This window comes from Mixophyes fleayi, chromosome 8 (assembly GCF_038048845.1).
Source record: "Mixophyes fleayi isolate aMixFle1 chromosome 8, aMixFle1.hap1, whole genome shotgun sequence".
NCBI classification, from domain to species: Eukaryota; Metazoa; Chordata; class Amphibia; order Anura; family Limnodynastidae; genus Mixophyes; species Mixophyes fleayi.
In genome coordinates this window covers 28773246-28799974 of record NC_134409.1, presented here as the reverse complement: position 1 = coordinate 28799974, position 26729 = coordinate 28773246, and the positions used below count along the sequence as shown (strand labels likewise).

The following is a 26729-nucleotide window of genomic DNA, read 5'->3' as shown; positions in this document are numbered from 1 at the left end:
TACTAATCACAATTCTGAGCAAGAATGTGCTGCAAATAAAGGTATTTATCTATATTTTAAGTAGTATTTCTAATTTAGAGGGAGAATTCTGGGCACCTATGAGCAGGATTTTCTCTATACCATTTGACGTGTGACTTGATCTCGACCAGGTTTGATCAACCGAAATAACCATAGTACATTTCTTCTGCTTTGGGAGATGGGAGCAGCATGCAACTCTCCTATTTTTACATTATTAAATAAATATTTTGAAGTGACATTTCTCTATTAAAAGACTGATACATGCTGTCTTTATAACTATTGCTGTGAAAACACTGCTGACAAGCCAAATACATGAAGTATTATTTCCATGACTGAAACTTCCATTGTTAGCACAGTTCCTGAAATTGCATAGTAAAATCAGAAGTGAAGGCATATATGAGTCGCTCGGAGCAGACAAAGTAAAGGACGGACACACAAGAAAAACAGTAGCCATACAGCAGGAATAATTACTGTAACATTAAACAGGTAGGAAAACAATTCTATTTATTTATTTTAGTTTACTTTTTATTGTACAGTAATTGAGATGTCTAAATTAGTTGGAGGTGAAAACTACTGTGTGGAAATGGGCACTAGGGGCCTGATTCATTAAGGAACATAAGGCAAAAAAAGGAGTAAGATTATTTCTGGACAAAACCATGTTACAATGCAAAGGGTGCAAATTAGTTTTTTATTTTGCACATAAGTTAAATACTGGCTGCTTTTTCATGAAGCGCACAAATATTTGATAACTTATTTGTACACTGAAATTTAAAGTTCATCTAGGACATGCTCTACCCAAAATATAAATCTGCCAACACAGTTTAAATTTATCTCCCCCTCCAGTGGAACATAGCTTTTCCAAGGTTCAAAGTTACTAAGTTTTTTGCTTTACTTTCCTTAATGAATCAGGCCCTAGAACTGTAAGCAGTAAAGATGCTCACTGACCCTCGTGAAGTGGTTTTGGTTTTGGATGTGGATTAGCTTCGTGTTTTGGATTTGGTTTTAGTTTTGGCAAAACCGCCCTCATGTGTTTTGGTTTTGGATCTGTATTTTTAGAAAAATTGCTAAAATCACATAATTTTGCTCTTTTTTGTTCCTACATTAGTATTAACCTCAATAACACTCATTTTAAGTCATTTGCAGTAAATTTTGACCACCTCACAGGTCACAATATTATTTTCAGACACTTTCAAACAAAGACTGCAACAGTTCTTGCCAGTGATAAAAAGAAGGCCATTGTCATGCCTGGACATAAGACCAAAAATCCACCTCTTATGTGTGGAATTATTTTTACATAAATCCTGACAACAGTTGTCTAGTCATTTGTAGCGTTTGTAAAGCCACAGTCAGTAGAGGTAGGGACCTTAACCATCTAGTATCCTCATCTATGTTACGCCATTTGAAGTGAGTTGATGGAAAGCTCTTGGGAAAATCAGACACTTTTGCTAAATAAATAACAACAAGCAGTCCAGCATCAGCTACCTCCCTTCTCTCATCTAGATCCCAGCACCTGCAATCTACACTCCCAACACCTTCATCATAAATTTCCTCACAAGTGATGGGAGTTAGACCTGCATCCAAGTTGCTAAGACTAGATGACTCCTCCACTAACCATGATTCCTCTGAAGAATTAATGAGTGTTAGTCCCACTACTGCTGCTGCTGCTGTTGGGGGTGGATCTTAAATCCAGAAGAAGAAGACTACTAGTAGTTTACAACAATTGACTGTTAAACAATACTTTGCAAGAGGAAGAAAGTAAGAAAGCTGTCACCCAGTCGCAAAGCGGATGACAGATGGGGACTATGCTAGTATTAGATCTGCGTACAATATTTTTACGACTCTGCCTATTCTTTGTATCTAGCAGCAGTACCTCATACCACCAGAGGTGCTGCTGTTCTGTTCCTGAACTATGCAACAGCCTTAATCTCCTTGCCTGATGCCTAATTAGAACTGCACCTATCACACTGCTTCAAATACCTGCCTCAAGCTGTGCTCTGTGCAGTTCATCCGTGTATACCTAGCTGCTGCTCATGTCTCCCTGTTCCAGATTGTTTCTGCTGCTACTTGATCTCCCGTTGTGACCTTGGCCTGTTTACCATTGATGCTTGTTTGCTCGTGACCCCGAACTCTGCCTGGATACTGGATACTGCTTGAACTCTCGTTGCCTAAAACCTCGGGCTGATTAACGGTCTATGCTAGTTTGCTTGTGACCCTGTACTCTCCCTGGACTCTGGTTTTGCTTGTATTTGTGTTGTCCTTACCTCTGCCTGGTCACTGTACTCAACTCCTCTGTTTGCTTCCCTGGACAGACTTGTGCATCCTGGCAATAGAGTAACTCTATATTTGTTCCTGCATTTTAGCTATATCTGTAGTTTGTTTGGAACCTGTTTCTCTGTGAACTTTCCAGCCACACCTGTTCATATTTATGTTGGGAGTTATACCTGTTTATGCTGTTACTTGAAAACCTGCATATGCCTTGAACTGAATCTTTGCTCATATATTTTGCTGGAATAAAGACATTTGTATTTATACTTCCGTGGCAGCTTCCTGAGTTTATATAACACAGTACAATGTGACTGCAGATTGACAGTTTTACAACAAACCTGCGAGCCCAAGTATTTGTTTTTCAGCAATGATACTTAGCAATGGAGCTCTCCTAAATGTCACTGTAGATTTTGTAGAACAGTGCTACTCCCTCCTCTTTCTATTCTATCTAGCTTGCTGCCCAACTGCTCTACAAAGTGTGCTATCCCTTCTGTGTACCTCTGTGAAATGGCGCTAGATCGCCGTGGAGGGCGGTACTTATAGAATTCAAAACTCTCGAGATCCAAGATCCGACGACGTAACAATGAGATTTTGCCTCGTTTTCAATTCCGAAAAAGTGCAAAAGTACCGAGCCAGCTCGGCTCGGTACTCGGATCTGCTAAGTTTGGGTGTGTTCAGTTCTCGGGGAACCGAGCCTGAGGATCTCTAGTAAGCAGTAATAATAGTGTGAGTAGAAGAGTGCTTCAAAGTAGCAGAAAGGCAGAAGTTGGTGTGGAGTGATGAGAAAGTAAGAAACATTTGCAGATATGTATCATTCAGTCAGATTAGCTATACACAAAGCATATTTTAAATGGAAAATAAAGGTAATTTATGAAAGTGGAATACATGCGGACAGAAAGTGCTTTTCTATTTGTCCACACACAGTACATTTATACGTGTACCCCGCATCTGGCTTTGTGAAATTGTTGGTTTAGTAGAAATGTGCATGGTTGAAAGAGTACAAACATGACCTCATACTTAAACCTACTACCACTTTAAGGTCTCCGGTCACCCATAAAAGGGCTTTTTCTGCCCCTTGATTCTCATTTAAGTAATGTTATATGAGAAACAAAAGTTAATTTTTGCATGTTTCAGCCATATATATCACAGAGATCACTCAGCCAAAGACAAAGGTGTTACCATTTACACCTATTTACCATGTGTCCTACCCTGCTACCTTATCCTACCCCCTAGCAGAAATGCTGCCAATTGTGCAAATACCTTGGAGGTTAGTCTTGACTTCAAGGCAAAAGACTAGGGGGTAGATTTATCAAACCTTCTAAAAGGTTTAACAAAGGAAAAGGCTAGGTGATGTACATAGCAACCAATCAGATTCTATAAATTATTTTCTATACTTCAAAGTCAAAGTGCAATTTCATACCTTGGTAAATTGAACAAACATTACCACAGTGCTCACCCATCACTGCTCTTTATATGAACTAACTTTCATAAGATTTGTCCGATCAGCACACTGTAATCTGCTACATAAATCACTAAAACTGAGGACTCATGTTAACACTACTGTGCTTAAGAGCTGATGCTTTCACTGATACATATTCCACTCCCTTCCACAACTTCTCTCTTTTAAAATCTTAATGACTTGATACCCCATTGCAGGCGCACACGCAGGGGGTGTTTCTGGGTCTCCAGAAACCCCTCCCCTCCGCTAAAAAAGTGCCCTACGTTGCAGCACTGTACTATACAGCAGCCGTGGCGCTGTCAAAGAAGCCTCCGTGGCGGTGCTGTATTGTATACAGCACCGCCGCAGACGCTTCTTTGATAGCTCCGCGGCTGCTGTATAAAACAGTGCTGCCAAAACGGAGCTGCTGCGCATGCGCGGGCGCATGCGAGGCAGCTCTCGTTTTTTGGGGGAGGGGAACCCCCCCTTAAAAATCCTCTGTGCGCCCCTGCATTGTTATGTACAGTATATATTACTGATTGTGTTTAACCTGAATCCAAATTTATATTATTGTAGGTCTACTTGTACCATTGCACTCTTTTACATCTATCATCTATTTGTCTGTATATAAATGTATTGTTACTTGCTATTTGACTTAATGTAGGTCCACATAATAAATGGCCTTAATGATGTTCGCCTGAAAAAATAAGAGAACTTGATTGACTAACTTCAGCTTGCGGCCTATATATTACTACTATACAGCAGCCGCGGGGCTGTCAAAGAAGCATCTGCGGCGGTGATGTATACAATACAGCACCGCCGCGGACGCTTCTTTGACAGCGCCGCGGCTGCTGTATAGTACAGTGCTGCTACATAGGGCACTTTTTTAGTGGAGGGGAGGGGTTTCTGGAGACCCAGAAACCCCCCCTGCGTGCGCGCATGCAATGAGGTATCAAGTCATTAAGATTTATAAAAGAGAGAAGTTGTGGAAGGGAGTGGAATATGTATCAGTGAAAGCATCAGCTTTTAAACACAGTAGTGTTGTCCCTTATTGGTTGTAAAGCCCTGTGCTCCCCATTATTTATATCATACATATGTTCCCATTACTTGTGTAAATCCTGTTCTTCCTACCTAATAAAAAAAAAAGAAAGAAAACAAAAATAGAGAAAGAAAAAACTAACTTACTGACTGCACTGTGTATTCTGCAGAAGATACTTCCTCCTAGGAGCTGCATTCATTAACGTCATTGACCGATGCCAGCCCCGTCATTGCACCTGCGACCACATCTCCTGACTTCTAGAGTCAGATTAAGGGGTGGCGTCGGCAGGGCCGGATTAAGGGAATGGAGGCCCCTGGGCTAAGGGGGCCTCCATTCCCCCGTGAAGGCCCCCCCCCCCGTGATTGGGGCTGATTGCGGACCCCCCCCCCCGTGATCGGAGCTGTATCTTACTATAATGTATGAGGGAAGGAAGGGGGGTATCTTACAATAATGTGTGAGGGAAGGAAGGGGGGTATCTTACTATAATGTGTGGGGAAAGGGAAGGGAGGGGGCATCTAACTATATTGTGGGAGGAATGGGTGGGATATCTTACTGTAATGTGTGTGGAAAAGGAGGGGGCATCTTACTATAATGTGTGAGGGAAGGGGGGATATCTTACTATAATGTGTGTGAGGGAAGCGGGGTTAATCTTACTATGTGAGGAAAGAGAAGGGAGGGGGTATTTTACTATAAAGTATAAGGGAGGGGGTATCTTACTATAAAGTGTGAGGAGGGGATATCTTACTGTAATATGTGAGGAAAGGGAAGGGGATAATTTACTATAATGTGTGAGGGAAGGAAGGTGGGTATCTTACTATATTGTGGGAGGGAAGGGCGGGATATCTTAGTGTAATATTTGAGGAAAGGGAAGGGGATATCTTACTATAATGTGTGAGGGAAGGGAGGGGGCATCTTCCTGTAATGTGTGAGGGAAGGGAAGGGGGTATCTTACTATAATGTGTGAGGGAAGGGAAGGGGCATTTTACTATATTGTGGGAGGGAAGGGTGGGATATCTTACTGTAATGTGTGGGGGGAGGGGGGATATCTTACTGTGATGTGTGAGAAAAGGGAAGGGGGTATCTTACTATAATGTGTGAGGGAAGGAAGGGGGGTATCTTACTTTAATGTGTGAGGGAAGGGAAGGGGGTATCTTACTATAATGTGTGAGGGAAGGGAAGGGGCATTTTACTATATTGTGGGAGGGAAGGGTGGGATATCTTACTGTAATGTGTGAGGGAAGGGAGGGGATATCTTACTATAGTGTGTGAGGGAAGGAAGGGGGTATCTTACTATAATGTGTAAGGGCAGAGAAGGGAGGGGGCATCTTACTATATTGTGGGAGGGAAGACGGGGATTATTTTACTATAATGTGTGTGTGGGAGGCAATCTTACTATAATGTGGGAGGGAAGGGAGGGGGCATCTTACTATAATTTGTGAGGGATGGGGGTATGTTAATATAATGTGGAAAGAAAGGGGGGTATCTTACTATAATGTGTCATTTCAGCGGTAATAGTGGTAAACTGATGTAAATAGTATGGAGAGAGCTGGCTTTGTAGTCTACAATAAAATGACAGCTAAAATAAACAGTATTGTAAATCACCCAAACTTAAAACATTTTAAATACTAGATGAATATATTTAAATAAATACAAAAAATATAAAACTATTATATTTCACCTACTACAATAACATGGAACTTGCAGTGTTTTCTAAATAAATTACCTCCATTTAAAACAACATTAGTGAATGTTAGTAATCTAGAAATGCATTCTGAATCTGTCTGTTCACACAAGAAAGTGACTGACATAAAGCTAGAGGGCAGAGACAGATAAAAAGTAAAATAAATAAACTGAGCCATTATGAAGTACACTGGTATATTTAGATTGGGGACATTTTGATTCATGGTGACATCTTTAACAATCGTATAAAAGAACTTCCAGTTTGTGCAGATGTTTTACAGTATATACAGAGGGCTACACTCATTTCATTGTTTAAATCTCAATATTCAGAAAAGCAAACAAGGTAAAGTAAAAAAATGAACATTATTTGCCTAGCACTCTGCAGGCTTCATTTGTTTATGAAAATATAAAATGCACTGAAAGAAAGGTCAACAAAAAGGTAAAGTCTGTAAGAACCTAAACACATAGCACGAACACCACTTACTGTGTCACGTTATATAAATGTTTGTGATATTTGTGGATTAATATATAATTATAAGGCAAAATATATAAATGTAGGGAATAATAGTCCAGTAATTCAGGGACTAATAGCAGAAGATGTAAGAATGGAGATTCCAGTATTATCCAATAAAAAAAGGCAATATAAAAACACTATCTTTACGATTGGAGCGCTCCATTCCCTGTTGTCTGGGGAGTGGCTTTGCTGCCTATATTTAAAACACTTATTAACAACTGTTGAGCACACTTAATTGTTATTTGGAATATTAAAGGATATTACTAGCAGGGCTGTCATCAGAAATTGTGGGGCCCTGTACAAATGAAAATGTAACAGGCACCCCCTCCAAAAATGACTTTGACACACTCACATCACTAATCCCAAAATCCTTCCACATGGAAAACCCCTTACATCTACTTAAAGTACACGGGCAATCAGAGGCGGATTTAGCAAGTTGTGGGCCCCAGTGCAGGGAAGCGGGAGGAGGGAAACGGGGCTAACAGCTCGCTAGTTCCAACCCTCTGCATCTGTCGTGCAGCAGGCCGCATTATCTCCATGGACCCGGATGGACCGCACCTGCCGTACAAATGGTGGTTACACCACTGCAGGCAATGTTGCATGCAACTAACAGCTCCCGCTTCACCATTCTGATTTATAAAGGCATTTCACAAAGACACCGATAGGCTTATTCTCACTAGTACCCAGGGTTGCCATCAGAAACTATGGGGCCCAGTACTAATTAATCTGGCAGGCTCCCCTTCCCATACCTGTGCCCCTCCCTCTTCGCCAAACATGAGCCCCCTATCCCTCATCACAGTACATTCCCCCAACTCCCTCATCACAGTAAATGTTCCCCTCCCCCAAAAGTAAATGTCCCCCTCTCCCCTCCCTGCAAGCACTGTTAATGTCCCCCTCTCCCCCCAATCACTGTTAATGTCCCCCTCTCCCCCAATCACAGTTAATGTCCCCTTCTTCCCCCAATCACAGTTAATGTTTCTCTCTCCCCCCATTCACAGTTAATGCCCCCCCAACCACAGCTAATGTCCCCATGACACCCCCAACAATTAATATCCCCCTTTCACCCCCACAATCACAGTTAATGTCCCCCTCTCTCCCCCAGAGTTAGGGTCTCCCTCTCCCCCCTAATCACAGTTAAGGTCCCCTTCTCCCTCTCCCTCTCTCCCTCCTCCCCCCTCCACAGTTAAGGTCTCGCAGGCTCTCCCTCCCCCCCACCTTCCACAGTTAAGATCCCCTGGGCTCTCCCTCTTACCCCCCTCAAAAAAAAGAATGGCTAATTAACTTACCTTCTCCTCCGCGATGCTTCAGCTCCCGGTCACTGGTACACTGGGAATGCGGCGCGCAGTGATGATGTCACCGCACTGTGAGTCTGGGAGGCGGAGCTGCAGTATCGCGGAGAAGAAGGTAAGAAAAAAAAGGGGCAGCACGGTCGGTAACTGCTGGGCCTGGACAGTCCAGGGAGTCTGGACAGACGGAGAGGTCTGTCCGGGCCCCCTAGTCTGTCTGGGCCCTTCACGGCAGTACTGGTCATACCCCCCTGATGGCGGCCCTGCTAGCACCTCCTGTCATAGTAAAGCAAAAAATCAATAATTTCTCAAAAGACATTATATATACAAAACTATAAAAGAGGCTGGTGCTCTATAATGTAACTAATCCTAAAAACATTGATGGCAGATGTAAAATGAGTGGTGAAAGAATATTTGGTAAGATAAGGGCCATATAGTTGTGGTAACTATGGATTATTTTGACTTTTTCTGCCCGTATATGAATGGAAATATATAAAGACATATACAGTATGACATATACAGTATGATTCCACTAATTTACACTATACTCCCATCAGGGGGCCTGGATTAAAAGCCTTAGTACTCAAATAATGCAGTGTGACTAAACATGGAGTTGCATGAATAGTTTCTTGTAAAACCTAACTTGTAAAACCTAACCTAAAATTTGCAATGTGTAATTTTGCAAGCAAGAGTTTCCATTTGACAAAATGTGATAACATTGAATAATTCTGCAGTGACCCTAGGCAACATGTGCTGATGCATGTTTCTGAGTAGAAGTTAGTAGAAATTAGTTACTGCCAAGAATATCAGATTGGTGATCAATTTGGCCACAAACATGTGTCTTGCCAAACTACTGAACTGTATTGCACTCACATGCATCTACACTTCATTCTCTGTCTTCTCTACCCCCTTATCTTATTATCATAATCTGCACTGGTTCCATACTTCGCTTCCTTGACACCTTCACTCTGCCAAACTACTCCCCTTTACACATGCAAACTGCAGCTTTTCTGCAAATGCAGTTACCTTGCTCCATAAGCATGTATGTATAAATCAACAGAAATATAGATTAACTTGTGTTGATCGAGGACGAGGTTCACAACAGGCCCAAAGTTGTGTTTTAACTGTGAATTGGTTGTTTTGTGCTTTGCAAATTACTTCCACTATGTTTTTCTGTAAAATGCATTATGAATTAACTTTTAAACAAATTATTTTACTTTTATATTTCACAGGATGCACCTGCTGTTTTCGGTTACCTTTATCCTCGCATTTTTCAGACATGCAGGTATGTAAATATCACATTACGTATTAATTAGTGAATGCGTTTTTTCTCTGTCAGGCAATAGGGAATTGCACTCTGATGTACCAAGTGTATGGTGATTACTAGATCTGTTACCAGTATCCTTTCCCTGTCAGGTGACAGTGGATTGCGCTCTCTTGTGTTTAGGAATTTGATGATCACCGCTACATGTCAGATCTATAATTAGTTTCCTTCACCAGTCAACCAGCGGTAGATTGTGCCTTAATGTGTTTCGTTTTGTGGTGATCATCGCCGCATCTCTGATCTGTTACTAGCATTTCTCCTTATGAAGCGGCAGTGTGTTGTACTAGTCTCGTGTATGTGCAGGATGTCTGCCCCTATGCTGTGGACTAGTTGCCTAACAACATAGTACCGTCCTCTCCTCCCACGCAGCTGGCACCTCATTGATTCAGCTGGTTGCTATGGAAATAACAACCAGCATCTCTTCAGCTCTCAGTCTGGCAGTGTCAGCTGTGCAGTCACTTGCTGCAATCATGCAGCTAATCATCCTGCAATATCGCATTGGTTCTGTTGGCCAATGCTGGTGATAGTTCCTGCTTGACAAAGTGTGCCTTGTATCCTGACCTGTTCTGTTCTCAGTGTTTGACCCAGATTATTTAAAGGATTCTCTGTATTTACCTGCTCCTGACCTTGGTTTGTTAAACACATCTGCATATATATCTCTACATTAAATATTTGAAATATGGTTTGTGTCGATTACTAGAAGTATATCTAGGTTGATTTATTGTTTATGCTATTGAAATTACTGAAAAATTAAATGTGCTATGGTGGGTTTTTTTTTACAGAAACACAGATACAGTCCTGCCAGCTTGGATATGCAGGTAAAGTGAATCATAATTGCTAACTTTTTGAAGTTCACCTCTGGAGTTCCTGGAGGTGGGGTAATGGGGGGGGGGCTTGGTTCGTGTCATTTGGCCCTGCCCCCAGTGATGTAAAGATGCTTACTCATCAGTTTCACTGAGAATCGCATCATGGCGACCTACCCGGAATTAGTGAGTCTCCCAGACAGTCTGGGAGAGTTGGCAAGTATGAAGTGAATCCAAGTTCATTATTAAACCATAACAACAAATGTTTGTTTCATAATCTCCTTTATAAGTTAGACAACTAATACATTTACAAACACTGTAGCGCAGATACTGTATGCAGAGAAGGGGCAGTGCAGCATTTATAAAAACTGTAATGACGCTTTGTCTGTACAATCCTACCCCTTTAAAATTGATGATATGCCTGGAGCCACAGCAATATTTTGTATCAGTAGTCAATGCTTCCAAAGCTGTTGAAGGTTATTGAATTTCTTTTCTTCTGGCCACAGATTTCCAGTTAACCCTGATCTTTGAAGATAGGTAACAGAGACAATGGAGGGTGCAAAGTATGGCTGCCAGTCACACACACAGGCTTACAGCTCTCAGCATGTTATGTGAGGGCAGTGGGTGGAAAAGGAGGGTGAAGATTTTACAGTACACAGATTAGATAGAGCTCAGATGGGCGTCGCAAAGCAACCCTACATAATGTGTCATGTGACTGTGGTTGCCAAGGTAGTCCAAGACACTGTGCAGAGCTATAAATCATTAGTAGCAGCCTGAAGAAATAAACCAAGGAAAAAAACTGTAAATACCAAAATTCTTCTTATAGCTTGCCACAGTAATTAAAAAAAAGCACAGCTAGTTTTTGAAATATATGCTTATCAAACGTACTGTTTTTTTATGTGATGTCACAGGCTGTTAAAAAGTTCTTTCTTTGTCAATTATACAGTAATAAGTATTTAAATCCAGTCAGGTGACAACATTTCATCCTGGAATTTTAAATTATAATTAACATTCTGCACAGGATTTTTTGCACCCCAGTAAGACTTCAGAAGGCCAAAATTAGAATCTCCTCTGTTTCTCCTAAATCCACCTCCTTTGCAGATACCTTGTTACACTTTAAATGGGATTGCACGAAGTGCCAGTCATTTTGGCAGGCAGTCCCAAGTTATACATGACATAAAAGTTGACAATAGCCACATAATATGCATCTTGGGCTGAGTCACTTATTTGCCACGGAATAAATATACTATCACACTTGTACAAAAGTTATTTATTAATGTGAAAAAATTTCTGTTATGTACATAGATGGAAATACAAATTCGCCCTCTATTCAGGATTGGATTACGTCAGTTTAGTAGACTTAAAATTTGGTATTTGAACATAGGATATGTCCTTTAAAAGATCCATAATATTAGGGTATATAGGAGGCAGCTAACTCACATGGGTGATGGAGGGACGTGACTCAGGTGCAGCAATTGTAAAGTAGCCAGTTATAATTGTTATACTAAATAGTGTAGACTTATAATGGATCATTAAATACCAATGAATCAGTTGTTGAAATGGTTACCTTACTCTCAAGGATTCAGGCGGGATTCCCACCCCGTGTCTCCAGTTACTTAGGGTCTTGGGAACAGTATATACATGTGCTGACATCAGATTATAATACTGAATTACTTACTAGTTCATATGATGTACTTAGAAAACTATGTCGATAAGGTATGAGGTTATATATATGCAAGACATGCTAAATTATGTACGGAAGAATGAGAAAGAATAGTTCTTGTAATTTATAGCCAGACAATATCTAAATTTCAATGGGTTATAGCTGCTTTATGACCCTAATTTCTGAAATGTTAACAATCTCCAAGGATCACAGTTAAGGAGACAATGTCCTAGGCTATCCAATTGTTAAGTTAATTTTATCACTTACCAATAAACATTGTCCAATGCAATTATTGTGGTTCCAACTCGCAAAGATATTTAATTGCATAATATAGCAGAATTTACAGCAAGGCATCATAACTCATAAAATATATTACAATAAAGCAGGAAAGTATAAAAAACACAGAATACATTACATTTTCACTAGCCCTTCACCCAGGCCTAGGTTATACAGCTATGTCGTCTGTTGTCAGGATAAAAAGAGAGCTAGTTGGGCCAGAGAAGCTTGTTTATATGCAGTTTCAGTTAACAAAAAAACACTGATGATGTCACTATGTACACAGACAACATGTAAAGAGGTCTTCATTGGCTCAGGGTTCAGGTCAGTCCAGCATAATGTAAACTATAGGTCAATTCAAAGGATTCCTCTGACAGCTCACTCCAACAGCTGAGCACATGTTGTGCCTGAGAGAACTGATCTATTCCAGTTTTCACCAACCTATTAGCATTCGAAACACAATGTTATTTTAAACATTAATCCTTTATCTTCCATTACTAGTGATCGCAGGTAGCTATCACTTCTCCGATAGTAGTGGATTCCAGATGGTAATATGCAGATCAAAATGACACCAAACATGAAACATTTCCTATATCCTGAGCCTTAAATACCTTTAATATGTTATAATTTTAATAAATAGTCTCTAATACATTTTACTAATATATAAATGTGGATTGGAACCTTAATAAATGTGTATTATTTACAAGTGTAAGTGCGAATGTAAATGTGTGTGTTATTAATCCGTGGGAATGTGGCATAACATATGGCGCACTAATCACAATCGCACGGTAAAACAATATTAATCAATTTGATTTACTTCATCCAATTATTTGACTTTCACAGGCCACCCTCTGCTAGTGCACAAAACTATCACCTTAAAAATTTTATTGCAGGATCTCAGTAGTACGTTTCATTTTTCTGTAATATAAGTCCCCCTTATGAATGACCACACTGGCTGTGGATATCAGTCACGTTAACGTAAAAGAGAGTCACAATCCTAGAAATCATTTTCTTTTTCTACAGAACATTTACCTTTGGAGCTGGAGTTAACCTTTTGTACACCTTTTGCCCACATATGTAATACATTATCTGGAAGAATTCAAGGTACAATATAATATTTTACATCAATATAGAATAGTCTACCAAATTTAATGCAGCCTCTGAGACACGTGAGAGCACACCCAGCACTCAGTTTGGTCTAAAATATTACCCACCCAAGAATGATAATCATCTCATGGATGCCCGCTCAGGTCTGATTTATTACTGGACTGGCATTGCTGAATGGACCTCTCTTCCACTATGGGGTCACAGTCCTTACAGACACAATACTCCTCAGACAATAGTCCCTCATACCGTCTCCGAGCTCCAAGGTTAGCAAATTTTTCTTTTACCTCTGATTTGAATAGTGCAATTGGCTGGGCCGATTGTGCTAACAACTTCTCCTTCATCCCCAACTCCTCAATGTCACTACCTAAGCCACTATCACCTGTTAACCTTTGACAGAATTGATTGTCCTGAAAAGAGAATAAGATGAGATAAACACTGGACAGGGAAAAACAGGAAAACCGCTGTTCCATACTGGATAACAGTCTTTGCAAAGTTCTTGTTGTTAACTGCGATCTTGGGTCTCCCGGTAAAGATTCACTATTGTCTTTCTTGGCTGTAATTTGAGCCTTCTCCGGGATGTGGACTCCTCTGCAGTGGGTGGAATGGGTCCAAGTGTCACTCTGCTATTCCTAGGGATGTGATGCTGGTCATCAACACTTGATACCTGTCTGTCAAACAACTTGAGCATAGGAAATTACAGTCCATAACATACTGTCCCAGTCCAACATCATAAAATTAGTGTAACATATCAGGAAACAATGTTTCAAACGTCCTTTATTGCTGTCCCACTATTTGCTTTTCTTTACAAGATCTTGAACAGCCTCTCCATTATAAAATCAAGTTTTCAACAGTCCCTCCATTATAAATTTATCTCAGGAAAAGTCAAAAGTAATTCAAAAGGTGACAGGTTTAAGAGGCGGCTTAGGAGTGATGCTGATAGTGGAGAAGACTAGTGGCCAAAGCTTCCGGCCTCTCAAATCTAGTTTCAACCATCACTCTATTCAATTCGTTCTAGATAGTACCGTTTATTCTATTTTCAGACTGGCTTGTGGCTGATAAAGAGTATGTAACTTACTATCAGTGCCCATTTGGGTGATTCCAAAAAATCTTTGTTTGAAAATGATAACCACCAACCCACCAAAATGTGCCATTATGTAAAAAAAACATGACAATAATTTTTATTTTGAAATCATATATTTAGAACTTGCACAACTCAAGTTTATAATATGATGATTACATTGCGACAATGCAGAACGGTAATTTGTTTCATAATATATTAAATATTAATGTTTTTTTCATCAAATATTTTACACAATCACCAATTTTACGTTAGTCACTTTGATAATGATCTCTTGATGGCAACAGTTTTTGCTGGCGTGCTGAACTTACTGAGATGTTCCTCCATGACCTGCAAAAGGAACTGCTTCAGTTCCTCGTTTTATGTTATAGAAGCTTTGAATTCTTGGAATAATGCCACACCTCTCTCAGCAAGATAATTTACTAGTCTGCAGTTTTCTGAGTGTTTTGGTATGATTCGAGGTTTTGCCATTCCGCCGGGTCATACTCCAAGAATTCCTCAGACAGACCAACAATTTTGAACAAACTCAGCGTTGATCTTGTGGCAAAGTTATGTAAACCCTTTGTTGCTGGCTGACGAACTGGTGGAATACATTTCAGAGGATTGTCAGATCCATATGAGTGTTTGATAGCAGCAGCCATAACTTTTTTTTTCTGTTGACACTTTATTATCAAAGAAACTGAAACCGACCACTATTTCTAAAAGATACTATTGATGGTTGTTAAATGCCTTTTTGGCTACTGTTGCAACTTCTTTGTTTGGATTCACAGACAGTGCATGTAACAAGGCAAGGTCATTCCTAGGAGCTGCAGTTGGGGATGAGCTCTGAAAACAGTATCTCACATAAATGGCAGTAATAAACAGACAAACTTTCTGCAGATGATGCCAAACTTTGTCACAGTACGATATCCCGCGCGTCTTCCCTGACTCGTTGAACCCTAGTTGCTGTGAATTGTACTGGTTGCGGAACAGCCACATCTTGATGGAGTAAATGGCCTGGGGAATCCAGCGAGCCCAAAAGATAGCTCCAGGAAATATGAAATGTACTCCACATGGAGGAATGCCTCCCAAGAAAATTATGGTGATTTACAATAGCTCACAGCAATCATCCCTCGGTTGTAATTTCTTCAAATGAGCAACTGCAAACTTAATGATGTCATTTTTCCAGTGAGCAATCACAGATGATGTATTTTTATTTTCAATTGCTGTGCTGAATGAAGCTTGATTGATTCTAGGCCAAAAGTCTTGGAAGTGGACAAAAAGCTCAATGTTTGGAGATTTAGAAACATCATGGATGCTGAAGACCAGCATTATGTCAGAGATGTTTTGTTGTGGAAATATGATGTCGACAAGTCAATGATGGGTTGGGGAAGTATCAAAAAAACAAAAATGGACATTGCAGATGGAATCACCCTACTTCCCATGCGTTGTACTCATTATCTAAAAGTTATTACCAGTAAGAATAAATACCCCCCTATTACTTTCTATATAACTCTAGGGATACCATATCTACTAACAAAACTCCTAAATATGACACAGCAATATGTGTGTCTGACTATGAAAAATATAAAAAAATATGGAAATTTTACATTTTCATAAGGGTTTCACCTATGTCAGGTCTAGTGGCAAAACTCACCTGTCTCCTTCCACCCTTTGTGCATCTAAAAGGCACGTTTTGTACACTTTGCTCAGGAGACAAAAGGCAGATAACACATGCAATGTATAAAACTTAAATCATATTTCCACAACAAAACTTCTGCTTAAAATCAGCAGCTTCTACAAGCATAAAAACAAAACCTTTAGCTACCTTCGGGACTATGTCAGTGTAGTGTGTGTACCTCTAATTCTGTCCATTGTCCCAAAAAAATCTTAGCCCCATGGGTGAGACAATATCTCACACATTGAACCTTTGGGACAGTGTCTATGTATTTTGTACCTCTTTATAAGAGAAGATTGAGATACTGACAACTAGAGATATAAAGAACGGGAAATAAGACAGCAAAGAATACAAATAATGAAATGATTTGCAGAAGAACAGAAAAGCCGGAAAGCCGAAAAGGAGATTTACAGTAAAATGACAGCTGGATTGGGCAATATGGGGAATTGGCTCTCAACTATTCCACTTTTCCCCTTGACTCATAACTAATCTATGACCCTTCCCCCATTCTTATTAAATTTAACAGGGAGTTACATCCCTCGTCCAATCCAGTGTCGTCCATCAGCTCGTAAAGAGCCTGATTTCCATCACAACAATTATACAACTTGTGATGGACTTGTGACTTTAATAGAGAAGTGCAAATATTAACCCTTTGTGACGTATACTCTGTATCTCCCATGTGTGTCTTCCTGGAATACATAAAACAACATTAAAAGCAGAGTATATACACACTTCATTTTAAATAGTACATCTCAGCCAAATAAGTTATCATGAGCCATCGCAATTAGAAGAAAGAGTTTTACAATGACCCATCATTAACTTGGCTTTTAAGGGAAAATGTTGTATTTCTCCTCTAATCCCATAATTACTAAATATATTTCTCTGGCTGTCTTTGTCTACAAACAAGAAAAAAACAAAAAACAAAGTTAGTATCTGAAACAAACAAAACATTTTCATTTCTTTACTTTCAGTCTTTATCATCAACCAACAACAACAAAAAAAAATCTGACTGTATCCATTCGTTGGCAACTGTTTTCTTATGCAGAAAATTTCCCTAGCAACTATTATCTCTTTTGTATTGTTCTAAGACTATAGCCTTCTTGCAGTCAGGGTCAATTAGCTAAAACCATTTGTCTTCACACAATGGATATCTCTCACCTACTAATAGCACATACATGTGAAACCTTATGTTTCCTTTTAGGATTTCTGAAATTAAGCCACTACATGGACACAACAAATTTCTTTTACAAATAATACATGATACACAGGGGAATAATAAAAACATGAAAAGACTGTGACAGATTTATTTATAAAATTAATGCAATTTCATTAAAATAGATAAAGTTACTAGCAAACAAATATAACTGTACATTGTTAGGTCAATAATGCTAGAGTTCTGTTATATATTGTAAGTTTTTCTTTTGTTGATTGCAAAATGAATGTTTGAATGTTACTATGTATACAATTATTATTTCAGTTTTAGTTCCCTGTTCTACAACATCAAAGCATCTGTCGAATGACACTACAGAGTGAGTATAATGTTATTGTCTTGTACTTCCCATTGTAACATGAATACTAAGATGGTATTTATCAAAACTGATGAGTTTTGTGAATATTTTAAATATATATCATACCTGCTATTGTGACCTATTTCACCTACCAATTGACAAATTATTTTAAAAGTATATATGTTTGAGAAACTGGAATCAGTGCATTGTCCCAAGTGAAATGAGAAATATTTGGAGCTATGATATATATTAGAAGAAGGACAGGGTGCAACCTCAACCTCACCCCTTACCTGTAGATCTAGACCATCCAATTGTTCATTTATATGTAATCTAAGTGGGTGCGCCTTCCTATTTTATTTGTTGTATTTCTAATTTTATTGTATTTCCCTTTACCTATGTTTACATATGTGTAGAAAAATAGTGCCTCCTGAATAAACAGGTTCCTGTGTGCAGTGTGTGATGTTTAATGTTGTCACCATGAGAGAAATGTATATATATATATATATATATATATATATATACACACATATATACATACACACACACTGATCATGCCACAACATTAAAACCACCTGCCTAATATTGTGTAGGTTCCCCTCGTGCCACTAAAACAGCTTTGACCCATTGAGGCATTGACTCCACAAGACTTCTGAATGTATCCTGTGGTATCTGGCACCAAGACGTTAGCAGCAGATCCTTTAAGTCCTGCAAGTTGTGAGCAGGGGGCGCCATGGCTCTGACTTATTTTTCCAGCACAAGCCACAGATACTCAATTGGATTGAGATCTTAGGAATTTGGAGGCCAATTCAACACCTTGCAATTTTTCTCATGTTCTTCAAACCATTCCTGAATCATTTTTGTCTTGCGGCAGGGAGCATTATCCTGTTGAAAGTAGCCACTGCTATCAGGGAATACCGTTGCCATAAAGGAGTGTACTTTGTCTGCAACAATGTTTAGGTAGGTGGTACGTGTCAAAGTAACATCCACATGAATGCCAGGACCCAACATTTCTCAGTAGAACATTGCCCAGAGCATAACACTGTCTCTGCAGGCTTACCTTCTTCCCATTGTGCATCCCAGTGCCATCTGTTCTCTATCACAGTCAGCATTAACATTTTCAGCAATTTGTGCTACAGTAGCTCTTCTGTGGGATTGAACCAGATGGGCTAGCCTTTGCTTCGCACATGTATCAATGAGCATTGGGCGTCAATGTCGCCAGTCCACCGGTTGTCCTTCTTTGGCTCCCTTTTGGTAGGTACACCCCAAAACACCTGATGTTTTAAAGATGCTCTGACTCAGGTGTCTAGCTATCGCAATTTGGCTGTTGCCAAAGTCATTCAGATCCTTACGCTTGTCCATTTCTGCTTCCAACACATCAACTTCAAGAGCTGAATGCTAATACTTGCTAATTGTTACCTAATATATCCCACCCCTTCACAACTGCCATTGTAACGAGATAATGAATGTTATTCACTTCACTTGTCAGTGGTTTTAAAGTTGTGGCCGCCATGAGGCTTGAATGGCCGCCAGAATTCTGGGCCGAAAAACTGGCGCCGTATTCGAGCAGCCAAGCTCATCAGACTTATGTTGATTAGTCTGACGAACAAGATTCTGAGTATCAGAAAGTAAAGGCTGAGATTATGCCCTGGATAGGAGTTAAAGGGCCAGGGAGAGCTCAGTGGTTCCATGATTGGCAGTTTTTCAAGGGTAAAGCAGTTCATTAACAGCTGAAAGAGCTCTCCAAATTGTTAAAGAAGTGGTTGCAGCCAGATGCCAATTCACTGGCCATATTCTGGTGATTCTAGCAATTGATCATTGTGTTTGTAGGCTTGACCGGAGCTTACAGAGGTGGGTGCTGCAAGCAGATCCGCAGTCTTATGATGAGCTTGCTACAGCAATAGACTGTTATTCGGCACTGCAATACATGTCTAAGGCTCCAGAGGGGAATCCAAATCTATTGCCAAGACAAAAGTTGACAGCAACAAAGCCGGTAGGAAAAGTCTCTCCCCATAAATGCTTTGAATGTGGCAAACCTGAGCATTTCCGTCCTGAATGCCCAAGCCATCAGGAACCAATAGATCATTCTCTCAGCTGGGTCCTGCCTTCCCTGGTTCCTGCACCGTGTCCTTCTCCACAGGGAGTTTGTTGCTGTTTCAGGTAACTGTTTTATTAAACCAACATGCTGTTTTGGCTCGGTGAACTCCAGAAGTGAGCTGCCAAAAACCACCGGGTCACTCTGGCATTGACCTCCTTATTTACCTGCATCCATTTTAATGGAGCATGGTCTGTTACTAACATGAACTCCCTACACAGAAGGTAGCATCGGAAGGCTTCCACAGCCCTTTTGATGGCTAGGCACTCCTGTTCAACAGTTGCATATTTCTTTTCTCTTGGTAAGAGTCTGCGACTTAGATACAGGATGGGGTTCTCCTCTCCTTCTACTTTTTGTGACAACACTGCGCCCAGACCCACTCCCGAGGCATCGGTTTGCAGATAAAATTTCCTAGTGAAATTGGGTGCTTGTAGCACCGGTGCTGTACACAAAGCCACCTTAGGTCCTCCAGGCATCTCCTGCAGCCTCAGCTCAGCTTAGCTTGTCTGGAAAGGCTTTCTTGAGAAGCTCTGTCAGTGGTATAGCCCGAGTAGCAAAGTTCTCTATGAATCTGCGGTAGTATCCTACCAACCCCAGAAATGTCCTCAACTGGGTTTTCCTCTCTGGCTTTTTTACAGACTCTACCTTGTTGAACTGGGGTTTGAACTTCCCACGTCCAATAATATATCCCAGGCTTGGCCTTAAGGCCATGTGCCCTCAGAGACTCCAACACTGCTTCTACTTTGGGAAGATGTGACTCCCAATCGCGAGTATAGATAACTATGTCATCCAAATACGCATTGGCATATGCTCTATGGGGTTCCAAGATTTTATCCATAGCCCTCTGGAATGTGGCAGGTGCCCCATGCAGCCCAAAAGCCAACACCTTGTACTGAAATAAGCCTTCAGGTGTGGAAAATGCAGTTTTTGGCTTGGCAGAGGCTGCTAGGGGTATTTGCCAATAACCCTTAGTGAGGTCTAATGTGGACAAATACATACTCCCGGTTAAATTCTCTACCAATTCATCTATTTGTGGCATGGGATATGTGTCAAATTGGGAGACCTTATTTAACTGTCTAAAGTCTTTGCAAAAACGTATTGTCCCATTGGGCTTCGAACCAATACTATTGAACTATTCCACTCACTAGTGAATTTTTCCACAACGCCCAGTTGAAGCAGGTTTTTCACTTCCTTCTTTACTGCGGCTCGTATGGCCTCAGGTATACGTTATGGCCGCTGTTTAACTACCACCCCTGAGGGCGTGATTAGATCATGCCCTATCAAAGCAGTACACCCAGGGACAGGAGAAAAGACTTCCCTGTTTCGAGCCACCATTTTTACCACCTTTTGCTTCTTAGGTGGTGTCAGGGAGGTCTCAATGGGTACCTCACAGGCCTCTGTTTTAACAGCTATCAACGAAGGTCCAGGATTATCCTCATACATAGGTTTTAGTAAATTGACATGGTAAATTTTGTTCCTCTCGTCTTCTACCCAACTGGCGAACCCTATAGTTTACCGGGCCAACCGCCTCTATGACATCATATGGTCCCTGCTAGTGTGCAAAAATTTTGCTTTCCTGGGTGGGAACAAGAACCAAAACCTTGTCGCGTGGGCTGAAGGAACAAACTACTGCCCAAGTGTCATAATGCCTTCTTTGATGCTCTTGTGCATCCTCGAAGTGTTCTTTCACTAAAGGTCCTATTTGTCTCAACCTTTTATACATTTGCAGCAAAGATTTTGTAAAAAACAATTTTACACATTTGCTTTGTGATTAAGGTTTGTGTCACCTATAAATTCCACACATTTGCAGCAAAGTTTTTGTAGTACACAGGTTTACACATTTGCAAACAAACATTTAAAATAGGCAGGTTTTTGCAGTACTTGCAAGCGACAACAAAAAAACTTTATGCATTTGCTTTTGTGTTCAGAGATTGAAACACCTTTTGCATGCAGCAAACATTGCCGTCAGGAGGTTTTGCCCTACTCACCACCGTGGATTTGTTAGCTTGGGGGACAACAATGATCTAGCTGTCCTTTGCACATCCCACGATGACACCACTTGTGAAAAGCGTGCAAACAGATGGCTCCTCATATATATATACTCACACACGGTATATATATATATATATATATATATATATATATATATATATATATATATATATATGTTTTAAAGAAATAAATATTCCTATTAATATGTTTTATGTGTCTTCTGATTGTAGTGTTTATTGCCCAGCTGGATGTATGAGCAAGGATCTTTCTGTGTGGGGAACAGATATCTACACAGAGGTAAAAAACCCTTAGTTGGTTTCTCAAACTGCATTAATGACAATATTTTATGGTTGTGTCACTATGTTATTTCTACACACATTAATTTCTCATTTTTTTTAATTGTACCACAACAGAATTTAATTTCATGCAAAAGATATTGCAAAGTAAACCTGATATCAAAATATAGGTGTCAGTGGGATGTGTGAATTTAAACACAATACACACGTCTCACTAGTATATACATAAACTCACGTACAAATGTTTAATACGGTTGTTTATGACACTATTCTGGCTTACTGATTTAAGCAGCTTAACCATCCTTAAAGAGCAACTAAAGTCACTATTTAACATTAATCTCTACAAATACTGTAACACGGGGCTGAATAATATACAAGTGTTTTTACTTATCTAAATATGTCAACCGTGCTCTACTATTTACTCCATAACTGAAAAGCTTTCCGACTTGACCCGTAGAAATACTTCCAGTGGATTTGTAGATTCACAAACTGGCCAGTATGTGACAGCAGCTCAGTTAGCTGCAGTCTCAGCATTTTGACGTGTTTTAGATAACACAAAAAGATAAAGATGTGGGAGAGATTTTAGCTGTCTTTAATGGATAACATTATCATCAGCTATTTATATAGCGCCACTAATTCCGTAGCACTGTACAGAAAACTCACTCACATCATTCCCTTCCCCATTGAAGCTTACAGTCTAAAGTCCCTAATATACACACACACACTGAGAGAGACTAAGGTCAATTTAATAGAAGCCAATTAACCTACTACTATGCTTTTGTAATGTGGAAGGAGACCCACAAAAACACAGGTAAAACATACAAACACCACACAGATAAGGCTATGGTCCAGAATCAAACTCATGACCCCAGTGCTGTGAGGCAGAAGTGCTAACCACTAAGCCACCGTACTAGTGGTTAGCAGTGATAATAGTTTACTTTTTAACACAGGTGTAGTAGAATGACAACTTTGAACAATGCATTTTACCTTTATGGTTCACATTGAAACATTTAAATGTTGGGGTTTAGTATTCGTTTATATGGCATCGATCTCCTTACAGTGTTTTAACAGCAATCAGGAAAATGGCAAGTCCACATTGAAGAATGGGGCTATTGTAATTTGCTAGTCACTAGTCTCTCAGTTACTTATACCCCTTTCACACTGCCTAAAAGACCCGTGTTTTTTTGCCGGGGTGAGCCCCAACGACCCAAGTCTAGGCTTAGTGTGAAAGGGGGTCCCTGCATCTACCTGGGATGTATGACCCAGGAATTAGACCCGAGTCTATTGGTATGCGCAGAAAGGATGGGAGGACCAAAGCAGTGTGTAACAGATCTTTTCAAAACCTGGAGGTGAGTGCACTTGATTTTAACTGCATTTTAATGTTATTTAAAGCATATAGGTCAATGCAGGACCTGCATACAAAGAGGTGCCCTTGAGGCTGGGATGCAGGCTTAAATGTTTTGATCAAAATATTATACCTCATGTTTTCATTCTGATAGATACACACAGATATGCAGTGTTAAGAATGAGCGCTGATAACAACTGTATTTTTGTTAAGTATGGTGGTGGAATAATTAAAAGCAACAAACACTAGCACTACAACTCAAAAAATGTCAAATAGGCATCTTGTAGAGAAGAGAACAATCTATGTGTAGAGAAAGGATGCAACCAAAACCGGTCCTTTATAATGGACATGTTCCCAAAATACTCATAAGTGCACTACTCAACTTAATTACATAAAGCACTTATAGAACTAGTGCAGATGGTAAATCTACAAGCATATACATTTATTAAAATTACAAATAAAAACTCAAATGGGTTTTTTGGAGACATAAATATAACTGCAATATAGAAGCTTGAAAAAACACAATAAAATACAGTGAGAACGTTCTAGTCCTATTTAAAATAGGATATTTGCAACTGCCCTTCAGATACTCCACTTTGTATAATTGTTCTTTAGTATGTTATCAATTTCTTTGCAGTGCGTCTTTCGGCTGCAGGCACTTGTAAGTCCTCCCTGTTCCTGCGTTCCACTTCGAAGTTCGAATTTTCGCCTCGTCCAGTTTCAGTCTAGTACTATGGGTGCTGAAAACAGTCAATATCCCATGCGTTCCATCACTACAGACTTCCTCGAGAAAATAAATGTATTTTCTGGAGAGCAGGCCAAAAGTCCTAGTAATTTTAAAAAAAACCTGGACTAAAAAAATATTTTATCAATAAACAATTCATTCCCGTAGTATCTTCTATGAACGCCATTGTGATATGAATAGTTGATAAATATGCTCATGCATGGCGAAGTCTATGTTTGCGGTAACCCCCTGAATATACATGGTGATGTATCAAAAGCCAGAAATAGGGCTTATCACCCTTTGATAATCTTGAACATATAATTTTGTTAAAATGAGAGGACATAAGCCATTTATCACAAAATGCTTAATTTTGTATTCATATGTGCTTTTTAAAAAAAATATAAGTAAGGGCAGTTATATTGCTTCTTTGGCAGATGTAAATTGAAATAGCAGCTAAAAAAAGGTTCATTATCTATGTGCAAATGCTTTTTCTTCTTTTTTGTGACATTCAGTATTTCTGCACTGCTGCGTCTCTCCTGAGTTATGTATATTACTTAGCGTGTGAAGGTGGAAGCGACTGCGGAGGAACAAAAATGTTCCTATCTATGATTGGAGGCGCTCATTAGACAAAGGTGTATCAGGCTAATCGCTTTAATACCAAGTGCAAAATGCACCTATATCTCAAACAATGGACAAATAGGCACTATTATGTGAAAAAGAATGTGCTGGGTCTCCGCTCTTTTTTTTGTTGGAACATTGCCCACTCTTTTCTTTGGAATAAAAGGTTGACCATCAGCCCTAGTTAGTGATACCTAAGTCAGTGGAACAACATCTCATTTTTCATCACATCATGTCTCCACAAACACACCTTCTAAAATCACCATTTGCCATGTTTAGTAGCATGAATTTATCAACAGGGCCTAAGAGCTGGACAAGTTCCATGCAAAGATTAGCAATGTGAAGCGCTAAAACCTGTTATTCTTTAAAAATATCTGACTTCTTTTAGTAATTAGTTGTATAAACACTAAAGTTTAATTCCATCTGAACATTGCTTTCTACAGGATACTCCCATATGCCTGGCCGCCATTCATGTTGGGATAGGTTCTAATGGAGGAGGATATGTCACAGTACAGAAGTTGCCAGGCCAAGCCAAATACCTTGGGTCCGTTAAAAATGGAATCAGCAGCCTCAGTTATACAACATCAGCAAGATCCTTTTTATTGTTCACTAACTCTACAGTGATAAGTGTTTCCACTACTCCTAATACTACTACTACTACTACTACTACTACTACTACTATTACAGTACCAACTGTGACTGCCATTACTGCTACTACAGCTACCACTGCTTCTCTTTCCACAGATGAATCTACCACTATTACAGCAGCTCGTACAACTGCCGGCCTTACAGCCACTACAGCAGATCGTACAACTGCCGGCCTTACAGCCACTACAGCAGCTCCTACAGCTGCCGGCCTTACAACCACTACAGCAGCTCCTACAGCTGCCGGCCTTACAACCACTACAGCAGCTCCTACAGCTGCCGGCCTTACAACCACTACAGCAGCTCCTACAGCTGCCGGCCTTACAACCACTACAGCAGCTCCTACAGCTGCCGGGCTTACAACTACTACAGCAGCTCCTACAACTGCCGGCCTTACAACCACTGCAGCAGCTACTACCGACAGCCTGACAGCTACTCCTACTTTTACCACTGCTTCCTCTTCTCCCACTAACGATAATTTTGCGATGACTGTTAATACTCAGACTGAAACCACAATGATGAATCCTGTTGATATTGGTAAGATTTATAAACATTCTACTTAAAGGAAAATAAGTGTTAACACACATTTTGAGACTTGTTTAATATTAACCATCAATTCTACTACAAATGAATCTTTTGTGAAAATGTTTTGACTTTTAAAAGAAAACAAGAATAGCTGTGTGTTCTTGTTAATATGTTGTGTTGGTTATCTTCCACTAATATAATTTGATCAGAGGCGCATGCAGGGGAGGGATTTCTCCAGAAACCCTTCCCCTCCGCTAACTAAGTGCCTCACGTAGTGTCACTGTACTATACAGCAGCCACGGCGCTGTCAAAGAAGCGTCCACGGTGGTGCTGTATTGTATACAGCACCGCCGCAGACGCTTCATTGACAGCGCCGTGGCTGCTGTATAGTACAGTCTGCCGAAACGGAACTGCTGCGCATGCGTATTGTGTTTTTTTTAAAAAAAAAATGCACACACATCGGGCATACGCCCATCCGTATTCAACAAGGATTATATACCATTATAAAAGAAAAAGCCCTGTACCCTGATAATTATTATTTTTTAGTTTCTAGTCTGTAACAATTCTTATAGGCTGGGGATGCTACTAAGATATCATTGTATTCACAGCCAAAAAGAAAAGGAAAAACGTGCACAGAATATGAAGATATTATAAATATTCTTTTTTGAGACCTTGCAGAATATCTAAAAATAATGTAATAAATGGTACAATGTGCAGAGTAAAATCATAAATGCCCATTATGACAAAAATATATTAGGAATGTTTGGTCTATAATTTATATACACTTACAAATACATAATAGCAGTGTTTAATCTGAGAGAAATAAGTGCTGAAAG

At 39.9% G+C, this 26729-nt stretch overlaps 1 protein-coding gene across 1 annotated transcript in view; it reads left to right on the top strand.

The window, feature by feature from the left end:
* Window positions 1-390: 390 nt before the first annotated feature.
* The window catches only part of LOC142099110 (uncharacterized), a 29021-nt gene continuing 2682 nt past the window's right edge, over window positions 391-26729 (top strand). The window contains exons 1-6 of the mRNA XM_075182261.1: window positions 391-504; window positions 9473-9525; window positions 10347-10382; window positions 17626-17677; window positions 21971-22037; window positions 25167-25905. Coding sequence (XP_075038362.1) covers window positions 9474-9525; window positions 10347-10382; window positions 17626-17677; window positions 21971-22037; window positions 25167-25905 — 946 coding nt within the window. The 5' untranslated portion in view covers window positions 391-504; window position 9473. The remainder of the gene's footprint in view (window positions 505-9472; window positions 9526-10346; window positions 10383-17625; window positions 17678-21970; window positions 22038-25166; window positions 25906-26729) is intronic.